Below are 12891 nucleotides of genomic sequence, written 5' to 3' on the forward strand. Positions count from 1 at the left end.
AGGTACAAAGCTTCAGCCACAGAAGTATCTCCAAAGCTTTTGAGAGCTCATTCTTTAGCAAATGCCTATAAGGACTTTGATTTATTGTTGTAATTCACCTTTCCTACCAGAGAAATACTTTGACTGTCTCACATAGTTGATTCAATGGTCTTAGTCTGCCGCACTACATATTCTCAGAGAGGACACGCCTTCGCCACCGCCACTGAAAGTTATTATTTAATCCTGCATTCGGATCCGGATCCACCTCAAAATCTATACAACTCTTACTTTACTCACTGTCCACCTGTCCACCAGATTTCATTGAATTCAGAATATATATATATATATATATTGTACACAAGTTCAAACACGTATGAATGCATAACCTACGTCCAACTTCGTTGTTAGAAGTAACAAAAAATAATAACCTAATCTATCTATCTATTGCCAGACGCCTCAGTCCCGTAAGGTATTGTCAACCACCGTGGTTCTATACTAAACGAAAGCCTATTATGTACATTTCATATATTTTCATACCTTCGAAAACTGTCAGGCTGGCTCAGTGGTGCGGAATTGTATTCCTGCTCTGTGAACTCGAGTTCATACCTACGCATTCCAGTGAAGCCTTTCTGGCGCGGGGACAATTGTCCAGACCGGCTGAAGGGATCTTTTACCTTGTGTTGAAAGTTGTACAAAAGTACGGTTTTTTACTAACTTCTTTCTTTCATTTACTTTAGTTTTCATCCACTTAAAAGTTTACGTTGCTTTTAATGGTATAAGTTTGTTAGGACCGATGCATTTCTAGCACTGAGTGGAGTGGAGTTCACTGGTGGTTGTGATTGTGCATGGGTTTCTACCTATTCCATCTCGTTTTGATAGTTCACTTGTCTACCTTAGCTTACTGTATCTGCAGTTTTAAGTGAGAGCAGGTATATGTTTACTCGACGTGTGTGTGTGTGTGTGTGTGTGTGTGTGTGTGTGTGTGTGTGTGTGTGTGTTGTGAAGTGCAAGGCTAACATGCCAAAAAAAAAAAAAAATCTATAACACGGCTTACAGCACAAATTCTGAGAGACAGTATATGTAGGAGCGTATGTCCCCGTCCCCCGGACTGTAACCCCGCTATGCCGACACCTGATGCACTTTACGTTCCTCAGACCGTCAGGTGCTGCTGAATAATGAATTCGTCTTCAGTTGCCTGCTCCTCAACACACTCTCACACACGCATTCTGTTTTCCTTTCCACCCTCGCCACACACTTCTGTCCACACTTTTCTCTCCCGCATTTTGGACCAGTATGAAGAGTACGCACCTTGTCGCCGCTGTTTACGAGGTTTTCTTTATTTTCCTGAGTGCTGTGCATACAATATCTCACCGCCACGTGCGTAGTCATGTAAAACTCAAAAGGTTAGAGCCTCTGTCCTTATGCCTTCTGGTTACAATGTGATAAAGTTTCTCTCTCTCTCTCCCTCTAGTATTAAGCAGCATTTTATTTGGCACCCTCTCTCCCCTCTTTTGTTCACCCTTCCCTCCGGTGATGTATTAGGTCGTACGGTATATACTTATCACTTCCAGATTATGTATTTTAGTTTTGCAGAACATTAATTTTGTAGTGAGTGGGTTAGAAACACCCTCCAATAATTCCTTCACTACATCAATTATTCTTTCCCAAATCCGAATGAAATTAAAGCTAGAAAGAATAAAACACTAATTATGTCACTGGACTGAAGATATTAATAGCTAAAACCCTAATCTACAGTGTGTCTGTGTACTCCACTGCCCACCACACTGTCACACCCGAACCATAACCCACCACAGTACTATACCCAATCAGGCAGACACACTCCACCCCGGTACCAAACCCCGTCAAACTACCACAACCCACCACACAACCATCCCACAACCTCATCAAACTACCACAACGCACCACACAACCATCCCATAACCTCATCAAACTACCACAACCCACCACACAACCATCCCACAACACTACTGTATTCCACACCACCCCACTACGACACCTCTCAACAGTACTAAATCACAACACTGACGGATCCAACCACAATATCACCTCCCACCTACCACACTCCTGCAAGCTCCCACACCTCAACACATACCCCACCACACTACCACATCCTACCACACTAGGCAACATTCGCGGCGTTTCCTCTACCTTTCTCTCTGTTGAACATCACCTCTCCTCTTCTAAACCTCACTTTCTCTTTCTAACCGAGACTCAGCTGTCTGAAGCAACTGACAGAAAACCTTTTTCTGTATCCTCCTACTTTCTCTATACTCATTTCAAAGCCAAAGGTGGCTGTTGTGTATATGTACGCAACAACTTATCTTGCTCTCGTGTTCCTGAACTTGATTCTTCTGAATTCTCTGCTCTCTGGCTTTGGCTTTCCTGTCATTCTCTGACTAATTATATCTGCGCTGTTTACTTATCCCCTAATTCTACTGACTATCAAAAATTCTTCGACTATCTTACCTCTACGATGGAACACATTCTATCCATTTCTCCTTTCTCTGAAATCGCCATTCTAGGAGATTTCAATGTTCACTACCACCTTTGGCTGTCTTCTCCTTTCACTGATCCACCTGGTGAACAAGCCTACATCTTTTCTGTCCTTAATGACCTAGAGCAGCTTGTACAGCACCCTACCCGTATCCCTGACCGCCTTGGAGAGAGCTCCAACATACTTGATCTCTTCCTTACAACTAATCCTTCTGCATACACTGTTAATCATTCCTCTCCATTGGGTTCCTCCGATCACAACCTTATTAACCTGTCCTATCACTCCGGTACAGCCTGTGGACCCTCCAAAGAAACGGCGACTGTGGCACTTTGGAGCTGCAGACTCGGAGGCCCTCAGGCAGTATTTCTTTGTTTTTCCTTGGAATGATTATTGCTTCCATGGCCGGCAGCCATCTGAGTGTGCCTTGCCAGAGGTTATTCTCTCAGGCAAGGAAGCATACATTCTCTTCTCATATCCTTTGACTTATGCAAGAAAGGCTTGGTTTAATCTTTGCATGTTCTAATGCTGTCCGGAACAAGGAGAAGGCCTATAAAAGGTACCAGTGCCAACCCACCCCTGAATCACATCCTTTTAATTTTTCTGCCCGGAATTGTGCTAAATCTGTTCTTCGCTCTGCTAAAAATGATTTCATCTGCACTAAGTGTTCTCAACTCTCCAACTCAAATTTTCCCACTCCTTCTGGCACCTTGCCAAAAACCTTTCTAACAACTTTACCTCATCATCCTTCCCTCCTCTTTTCTACTTTGATGGCTCTGTAGCTATTTCTTCTACTGATAAAGCAGATCTCTTCGCTCAGACTTTCTCCTCCAATGCCATCTTAGACGATTCCGGTGATGTTCCTCCATCACTTCCCCCCTCTGACTTCCTCATGGTTGACATTAAAATTTCTTCAGCTAGTGTATTTTCTGCCACCACTGGCCTCAGTTCTAACAAGGCATATAGGCCTGATGGAGTCCCTCCTGCTGTCCTCAGGAACTGTGCTTCTGTGCTTACACCCTGCCTATTGGCATTCTGTTTTATGAAGGCAGTTTGGGTGGAGCCTCGTAAGACCTCACACCGCTAGCTCTGGTGCCACATCGCCGCCACACACGTGCTTCTCTCCCCCCCCTCCCTCTCTCTCTCTCTCTCTCTCCCTCTTTCATATTTATATTTATATTAACTACTCCTGTTTTTATTTTTATTTTTTCTCTTGTTTTGAATTTTGTTGGGCAAGCTTCCATTGCGGGAAACTGACCGAGTATGACCCGCACACACAAGGCTAACTCCTGTGTCACTCCACTTCACAACGTCGCAAAAGCAACGCTGACAAGTCTTATCAGATGTATACTATACTATAGATTTTTTTAAATTACATCTATACAGAGTATTTAAAATTCATTTATAAGTACAGTAGTTACTAACTTAAAATAGGAGAGAGAGAGAGAGAGGGAGAGAGGTGAGCAGGCGTAATTACATGTGTGTGGCGGCGGTGATGTGGCAACAGAGCTAGTGGTGTGAGGTCTTAGGCTGCCCCACCCAAACTGCCTTCATAAAATGGAACGACTATAGGTAACTCTTTCGCCTTTGTCTTTCAACTTGTACTTTTCCTTCTTGCTGGAAGTTTGCTCTCATTCAGCCTGTCCGAAAGAAGGGTGACCATTCCCAACCCTCTAACTATCGTCTAATTGCTTTAACATCCTGTGTCTCAAAAGGTTTTGAGTCTATTCTTAACACAAAAATTTTAAAGCATCTTTCTTATCCCAACCTTCTCTCTGATCGTCAGTATGGGTTCCGTCAGGGATGCTTCACTGGCGATCTTCTCATCTACCTTTCAGACTCTTGGTCATCTTCCTTTCGGGACTTCGGCAAAAGCTTTGCCATTGCACTTGATATCTCAAAGACTTGCGATCGAGTCTGGCACAAATCTTTAATTTCCAAACTGCCCACTTACGATTTCTATCCATCCATCTGTACCTTCATCAACAGCTTCCTTTCTGGTCGTTCTATAGCTGCTGTTGTAGACGGCCATTGTTCATCTCCTAGACTTATTAACAGTGGTGTTCCTCAGGGCTCTGTCCTATCACCAACTCTCTTCCTTTTATTCATCAATGATCTTCTAAGCTGTACATCTAACCCTATCCACTCGTATGCTGATGATTCCACCCTTCACCTTTCCATTCAGTTCCCGCAATGTCCATCCCATCAGTTACTTCAACAATCAAGGGATGAGTCTATGGCACTCCTAATGTCTGACCTGGCTCATATCTCTGACTGGGGTAAAAATAATCTTGTTGTTTTTAATGCATCTAATACTCAGTTTTTACACCTATCAACCCGAGAGAATCTTCCACAGGAGTACCCATTAAAATTTAATGATATCCAGCTCAATCGAGCATCATCCTTGAACATGCTTGGGGTTTCATTCACTCGAGATTTATCTTGGAAAGATCATATTACATCTCTGGTAAAATCTGCTTCCAAGAGATAAGATGTGCTAAGCCGACTCCATACTTTTTTTTTTTTTGCCCCTGCACAGTTATTGATTTTATTCACGGGATTTATTCGCCCCTGTATGGAGTACAACTCTCCTGTGTGTGGAGGCTTCCCACATACAGCTCTTCTTAATAGGGTGGAGTCAAAGGCATTTCGTCTCATTAACTGCTCCTCATACTGGCTCCCTTCAACCTTTATCTCTTCACCGCACTGTTGCTTGTTTATCTCTTTTCTATCGCTACTTCCGTGGTCATTACTCCTCTGAACTGTCTGCTTGCATCCCTCCACCTTTACGACGGGTGCTATGCACCCGTCTAGCAATAAACTCTCATCCTTTTTCTGTCCAACTCTCTAATGCAAGAGTTAACCGGTACTCCCAATCTTTCATTTATGCAACAGGTCAGCTCTGGAACTGTCTCCCTCTGTCTGTATTTCCTACTTCCTATGATCTCCAGTCTTTCAAACGCAGTGTGTCCAGGCATCTCGAAATGAACAGACCTTGAATTTGGCTCTCTTTTGTATTGTTTTTGATTTTTGTTTTTTTCTTAGAAGGAACTGTTTTGCGGCCTCGTAGCCTTTGGTTCTTTCTTCCTCGAATAAAGAAAAAAAAAGAATACCCCACCACAGCACCATCCTCCGCCACACTACTACATTACACCACGCTACTATCATTCAACCTTCCCTGTTCCTCCCTCCCCACGTCGATCACCCACCCCAACTGACACACACTTACAGTACCACCACCCAGGTACGTATTCTCGTAACTTGAGGACGCTTCCGAAAACCTCTTCCAAAGAGATTGATTTTATTTATTACAACTTACTGTCCTTTTCTGTATTATTTATTCCCTTCTAATCCCGCCATATTCTGACAAATGACATACAAAAGTATATTAACTCAAAATACCTAAAAATAAATCCCTAAGGATGAGGTGATACAGAGCCTCCATTACGATAATAGGGCCCAGCTCAAGCACAACCACAACAGCACCACCCACAGAGCCCAGTACGCGAAGTATTTCAAGCAAATATTTATGTTGGCTGGGTAAATTATCTTGAATACCACAGTTAACAGCGTCAGTCTCCCCCCCCCCCAACAGTTTCGTCTTTTAGCTAAACATAAATAAACGTTTGATTTTGGGTGTCAACTTATCAGATTAGTAAGCCACTCCTTCCCAACCCTGAATACTTTACCACCAGAGCACAATATAGAATGTGTCAGTAGCAAACAAATTCTAATTAATTTCCCCATACGCTGAGTTAGGGACTGTTGAATACATAATTATGACTTCTAATTAACTTTACATTCCCCCTCAGTATCTTCCCTACTCCCCTCTCCCCGTTCCACGCCCACTGCCCTCATCTCCCCGTAATTGTTACCCTCCCTCCCCTACTCGCCCCACCTCCCACACCTCACTGAATTGCTGGCGTAATGGGGTGGACTGGGCTCCGGGGGGAGGGGGGAAGAGGATGGTGGATGACTGGTACTGACCACGACATTACAGTAGACAACACGAACAGATGTGTATCCTTGCTTATTAGTGTGGCTGTACTTACTTGGTGTCTGTTATTAGAGAGACAGAGAGACAGACAGACAGAGAGACAGACAGACAGACAGACAGACAGAGACAGAGAGAAAAGAATCCAGCTGAGCTATGTTAGGGAAGGTGTTAAGTTTTCATATTTATGTGGTGTGATTGCAGTGGTTGAGGGTGAGTGGAGGGTAATTCCCACTTCAATATAATGGCATTATATTTTATCATTGCTGCTGCCAGGTTATTGTTTTAATGAAAGATGAGTGGAACGCAGTGAAAGATCAGGAAAATGGCAGTGTGGAAGAGGAATGGCAGTTGTTTAAGAGTGCTGTGGTGGGGCATGCAGAAGAGGTGTGTGGTGTGAGACGAGTGGGTGGTGGTGTATGAAAAGGTAGTGAATGGTGGTGCGAGGAAGTAAGTATGGCTGTGGCTGAGAAGAGACGTGCATAATATGAAGTGTGGCTGCAGAGAAAGGATGAAGTGTCGTATGAGAGGTATAAGGAAAAGAGGAAGAGGACGAGAAGGGCTGTGCGTGATGCTAAAGTGGCAGCAGTTGAGAGGTGGGGTAGGCGGTTGACTGAGGATTTTCAACAGAATAAGAAAATGTTTTGGAAGGAGTTGAAAAGGATGCGAAAGGGAGAGTCTGGGAAGGAAGAGCGAGTAAAAGCAGAGGATGGAAGGATGTTAACTGAGATGGATGCCGTAAGGAAGAGTTGGGTGGAGTATCTTGAAAGATTGTTAAAGGTAGAGGAGGAAAAGGAGGCTGAGATTGTGGCGGATGGAAGGGTGTAAGGAATAAATGTGTTGGGAGAGTTGAATGATTCTTTGATCACGAAGGAGGAAGTGCAGGGAGCAGTAAAGAAGATGAAAACAGGGAAAGCTGCAGGTATGGATGGGTGTGCTGTGGAATGCCTGAAAGGTGGTGGAGTGACTATTGTTGACTGGTTAGTAAGACTGTTGAATGTGTGCTTTGTGCAAGGTATGGTGCCAATTGACTGGGCAAGTGCTTGTGTGGTTCCACTGTATAAAGGTAAGGGTGATAAGTATGAATGTACTAGCTTTCCGGGTATAAGTCTGTTGAATGCTCTAGGTAAGGTGTATGGTAGAGTGTTAATTCATAGAGTTAGAGAGGGTACAGAGGAAGTGATTGGTGATGAGCAGTGTGGCTTTATGAGAGGGAGGGAATGCGTGGATCAGATGTTTGCTGTGAGACAAGTGTGTGAAAAGTTTTTAGCGAAAGATAAGGATGTGTTTTGGGCATTCATGGATTTAGAGAAAGCGTATGATAGAATTGATAGGGAGGCATTGTGTACTGTTTTAAGATTGTATGGACTTGATGGTAGGTTACTAAAAGGAGTGAAAAGTTTTTATGTAAATAGTAGAGCATGTATAACAGCGGGAAATACTGTGAATGATTCGTTTCCCGTGAGAGTGGGGCTGCAGCAGCGATGTGTGATGTTGCCTTGGATGTTTAATATTTATATGGATGGTGTTGTAAGGGAGGTGAATGCAAGAGTTTTAGGTGGAGGTCTGAGTCTGGTGAATGTTGATGGTGGAGAGTGGAATCTGAAGCAACTGCTGTTTGCGGATGATACTGCACTGGTGGCTGATTCAGAGGAGAGATTGAGACAGTTGGTAGAGGAGCTTGGAAGGGTTTTGAAAGGAGGAATTGAAAGTAAATGAGAATAAGAGTAAAGTGATGAAGAGTACAAGATTGGTAGGGGTAGTAGAATGAATATAGTTTTGAATGGTGAGTTGCTTGAGGAGGTAGTGTGTTTTAAGTATTTAGGGTCACATGTTGATGTGGATGGAAAAATAGATGCAGAAGTGAAGGTTAGAATGAATGAAGTAGGAAAGGTGATGGGAGGAATGAAAAAAGTGTTTAGATGTCGTTCGCTTAGAATGGATGTAAAGAGAAGGCAGTATGAGGGTGTTGTAGTACCGACTGCATTATATGGGGCTGAAACATGGAATATGGGTGTAGCAAAGAGGAAAGTTTGAATGTAATGGAGATGAGGTGTCTGAAGAGTATGTGTGGAGTGACGAGTATGGATTGAGTGAGAAATGATGAAGTGCGAAGTAGAACTGGACTTGTTCAGGAGATGGCTGATTGAGTTGAGCAGAGGGTGTTGCAATGGTTTGGGCATATGGAGAGAATGGATAATGAGCAATTTGTGGAAAAGATAACTAGGTTTGATATGAGAGGTGTAAGGCTGAGAGGAAGACCACGAATAGGATGGATGGATAGTGTGAAGAGAGCATTGGATGCGAGAGGGATGTCTGCTGAGCAAGGAAGAGTGGCTGTGCGTGATAGAAATGAATGGATAGGAATTGTGAATGAAATGATGACACAGCCGTGCAAGGATATTCTCCCGCATTTGTGTGATCAGCTGATCAGGTCAGGTGCGGGTAAGGGGATGGGTCTATTATGATGTGGCAGGGGTAAACCAGCTCTGCTGTTGGGCCCTGCTACGGATGTCACTGATTGCATTGCGCATTTGACCCTCGTAGGGTGTGATGTGGTGAGGATCAGTCCCTTCTGCCCACTGGGGCTAAGATGCGAATGAACTTGTTTCAGTGGATGAGTAAATGGGGAGTGTGTCGTCCTGTCTCGGCTACCTCCCTTTCCTTGGGGGAAGCAGTCTAGGTATATAGACAGAGATAGACTGTAAGAGGTCTGGCAGTGAAGGTGTTAATCCCTTTATGGGTGGAATTATTCTAGTATTTTATTACATGTAACCGTAGATAACTTTCTTTTTTACTTGGGAGTAAGTCTTAAGAGCCTGAGAGTCTTGACACTTTCACCATAAATTCTCAGGATCGGAATAAGTCGATTATTCTATTCTAGCTAAAGTCAGGCGATTTTATTATGCAGTGAATGTGTCATGGAAGGCTGAAAATGCTAAGTTTTTCTCTTTTTTCGGTGTTGTGCCTGAGGTGTGTGGCGGCGAGTGGAAGCGGTGTCAGGGCGGGAGGCGGTACTGCCCTGTGAGGTGGGCAGCCTGCACTCCTCTGATATGGTGTTCGTCGTCCTCTGGTACAGGAATGGACACAAAGAGCCCTTCTACAGGTGGGTTACTGTAGTTTGCTCTGTTGCATGATATTACCTCTCTTGTGGTGTCTGTCGTCCTCTGGTACAGAAGTAGCCAGAGGAAACCCATCTAATGGTGAGTTACAGTAATGCACACTATATTATGTAGGTTGACCAGACCTATGTATGTTGATATTGCCTCTGATCTGGTGTTCCTCCTCCTTTTATACAGAAATTACCGCAAGCAACTTCCACAAATGGGTTACTTCCTCCAGTATGTATCTTCTTTAGTTCTCGTCCTCACAGAAACCCAAATCTCCCCCTCTATTGAGTTATCCCCATATAGTTTTCCTTGTTACCATCTCCTCACAAATTCCCGTAACAAAGGTGACACCTGTTGTTATATCAAATCTGCACCTGGCACTACCTAGAACTACACTTCAGATTCTTTTGATTACTCATTATACAAACTACATAACCCAAATATAACCAAATATATTTGCACAGTTTATTGCTCCCCCGGTGCTCCTTCAGAACCCAGCATACTCGACTACACATTCACACAGTTGACCAACCTTAACCTCACATTTATCGATGAAATTACCGTTTTGGGTGATTTTAATATCCATATTATAGAATGGTTATTGCATTCCTCCAGGGCTGACGATACTCCTCTAGAATGCGAGCTGTTTGTAGAATCATTTCATCCTCACGCAGTTGGTAAAACAGCCAACCAGAATACCAGATAATGCTGACCACATTGCCTATACCTGTATCTTGGACACATTCCTGACGAATAACCCAGATCAATACAGGATAGAAGGACTGTCACCACTTGGATCCTCCGATCAAAATCTCATCAAAGCCTCATTAGTCAGTTGCCCTAAACCTTCCCGTTCTGAACTAGTCAGGGTAACCTGATGGCATTTTGATAGGAGAGACCGGGATGGATGTAGAAATGATTTTGTTGATATTCCATGGCAGTCTTGTTTCTCCACTGACATCAGTTCTACCCAATCCCACATTAATGACTTAAAACAAGCTGGTATGGAATTATCCATACCCAATCAGTAATTTTCTAAAAGTTCTGACTAGCAAATTGGTTTGACGTCAATTGTGCCACAGCAACGACACAAAAGTCCGTAGCATTTATCTTTACTTATAAAATACCGTAACCAAATCCCTCAGTCAACTTAAAATTGCTAGAAACCACGCAAAAGCAATGGTAAATATCGCTATTTCAAAATTTCCTCATATCCAACATATTTAATAATCCTACTGACAACAGAATATTCTGATCATCTCTAAGTTTTTTCATTAATAACTTCAACAAGTCTTACCTATTCCCCCACTAAAATTTTCGATGGAAATACTATAGATGGCCCGTGCGAAAAAACGAACATCCTTGTCTATACGTTTGCCAGAAATTCTACCTCAGAGGAAGTCAGGCAGAACGCTCCTGTACTAGATGCTGACTCTTTCAAAACTGCTTCATTAAAGATACAGACAAGATACGTACAGCAAAATCCATCCTAGACTATAACCCAACCAATAAAGCTCTAGGCCCAGATGGAATTACGCCAGTTCTAGGCCCAGATGGAATTACGCCAGTCCTTTTGAAAGTGTTCCCAAGAACTTGCTCCTCTTCATGGTAAAATAATCAGACTATGCATACGTACTTTTTATATTCCCTGATTTTTGGAAAGAAGGCAATATCCACTCAGTTCCTGAGAAAGGAACTTCCTGTGATCCCTCCGATTACAGGCCAACAGCTATTACATCTTCTCGTGGTAAAGTATTTAAGACTGTTATTGGTACGTACATTTTTAAACAGAGTGAATCTAGCAACTTAATTAGCGACAGACAATATGGTTTTCGGAACGAAAAATCCACTGTTGATATACTTAATCTCATGACTCATACTGTCCGTCAGTCAATTTATGAACATTGAGAAACTCATGCAGTATCCCTTTATATTTCTAAAGCTTTTGACAGAGTGTGGCACCATTCCCTGCTGTCCAAACTCCCTGTCCGCGGTCTGTCATCGTTTGTTTCACTGATTTCCTCATATCTCAGCGACAGAAATATATAAGTTAAAGCAGAAGATGTACAACATATTCCAATTTCTACTCGATTAATTCCGCCATGCCACAAAGATCAGTCGTGGCTCCAACCCTGTTCCTAATTCATATTAATGATCTCTTGTTTATCACCCACAATCCCATTCACTCATATGCAGATGACTCAACGCTTCACAGTTCCTTCACACTTAAACACCGATTCACAAAGTCTGATATCTCTAACTCCCAGTTCATTACAACAGTCTCCATGAATCAAAACCTATCTAAGATCACTGAATATGGACAAAATAATATTGTCTTAAATGCCAGGAAAACCATATATATATATATATATATATATATATATATATATATATATATATATATATATATATATATATATATATATATATATATATATATATATATATATATATATATATATATATATATATATAGGCCTACAGTTCAGTAATAGACAGATATTGCTTGATTCCTATATTACCTTTAATGCAGTCATTATTCCTACCTCTAAAACTACTGAAACTTTCGGTCTTCCACTTAATACCCTCAGATGGACCTCTTATGTTAGATCACTTACTAAAATCACTTCTAAAAAACTTGGGATATTGTATGCAGTAGAATCCACAACTTCTTCACTGACGAGCAGTTAGGTAAAATTTAAAAGGGTCATGTGCCCTCTTAGCTCGAGTATTGCTCACCCTTGTGGAGTGGATGTGGAGAGGTAGTAATAAAACTGGACAAAAATCAGAAATATATATATATATATATATATATATATATATATATATATATATATATATATATATATATATATATATATAAGGATAATTTATAACCTTGCAATTATACAAATGAACTAACTCCCCTACATGAAAGAAGTTATATTGCCTCCCTTGCATTACTTTTCAAATTCTTTTATGATAAATGTTTAGACGAAGTTGCATCCATTAGGTCACCTCTCCACGCCGTCTCCCCTGCAACACGGGCATCTGGTAGCGCTCATGACTGTCAAACTGCCATGTTTGAGAACTTCTGCCTATCAGAATTGTTTTATTCTTCGAACTGCCTGGCTTTGGAACTTGCATCCATTGAATAGTTTCACCCCAAACTTCAACCCACAGCAGTTCAGTTTCAACTGTTATTTTTTTTTTTTTTTAATGGAAGTAGGACACTTGTAATCTGGTGTATGGATTTATTTTTTGTATAATTTGCTTTTCTTTTCTTTGATCATCAGTGAACAAAAATGTCAACCCCA

At 42.0% G+C, this 12891-nt stretch overlaps 1 protein-coding gene across 1 annotated transcript in view; it reads left to right on the forward strand.

Moving 5' to 3' along the window:
- The window catches only part of LOC145412368 (uncharacterized), a 417977-nt gene that overhangs the window by 148689 nt on the left and 256397 nt on the right, over nucleotides 1-12891 (forward strand). Inside the window, exons 7-8 of the mRNA XM_080282257.1 lie at nucleotides 1810-2123; nucleotides 9459-9591. Of these exons, the coding sequence (XP_080138383.1) occupies nucleotides 1810-2123; nucleotides 9459-9591 (447 nt within the window). The remainder of the gene's footprint in view (nucleotides 1-1809; nucleotides 2124-9458; nucleotides 9592-12891) is intronic.

This window comes from Coenobita brevimanus, chromosome 93, assembly GCF_032717465.1.
Source record: "Coenobita brevimanus isolate Jiangsu-jjx chromosome 93, ASM3271746v2, whole genome shotgun sequence".
Taxonomy (NCBI): Eukaryota; Metazoa; Arthropoda; class Malacostraca; order Decapoda; family Coenobitidae; genus Coenobita; species Coenobita brevimanus.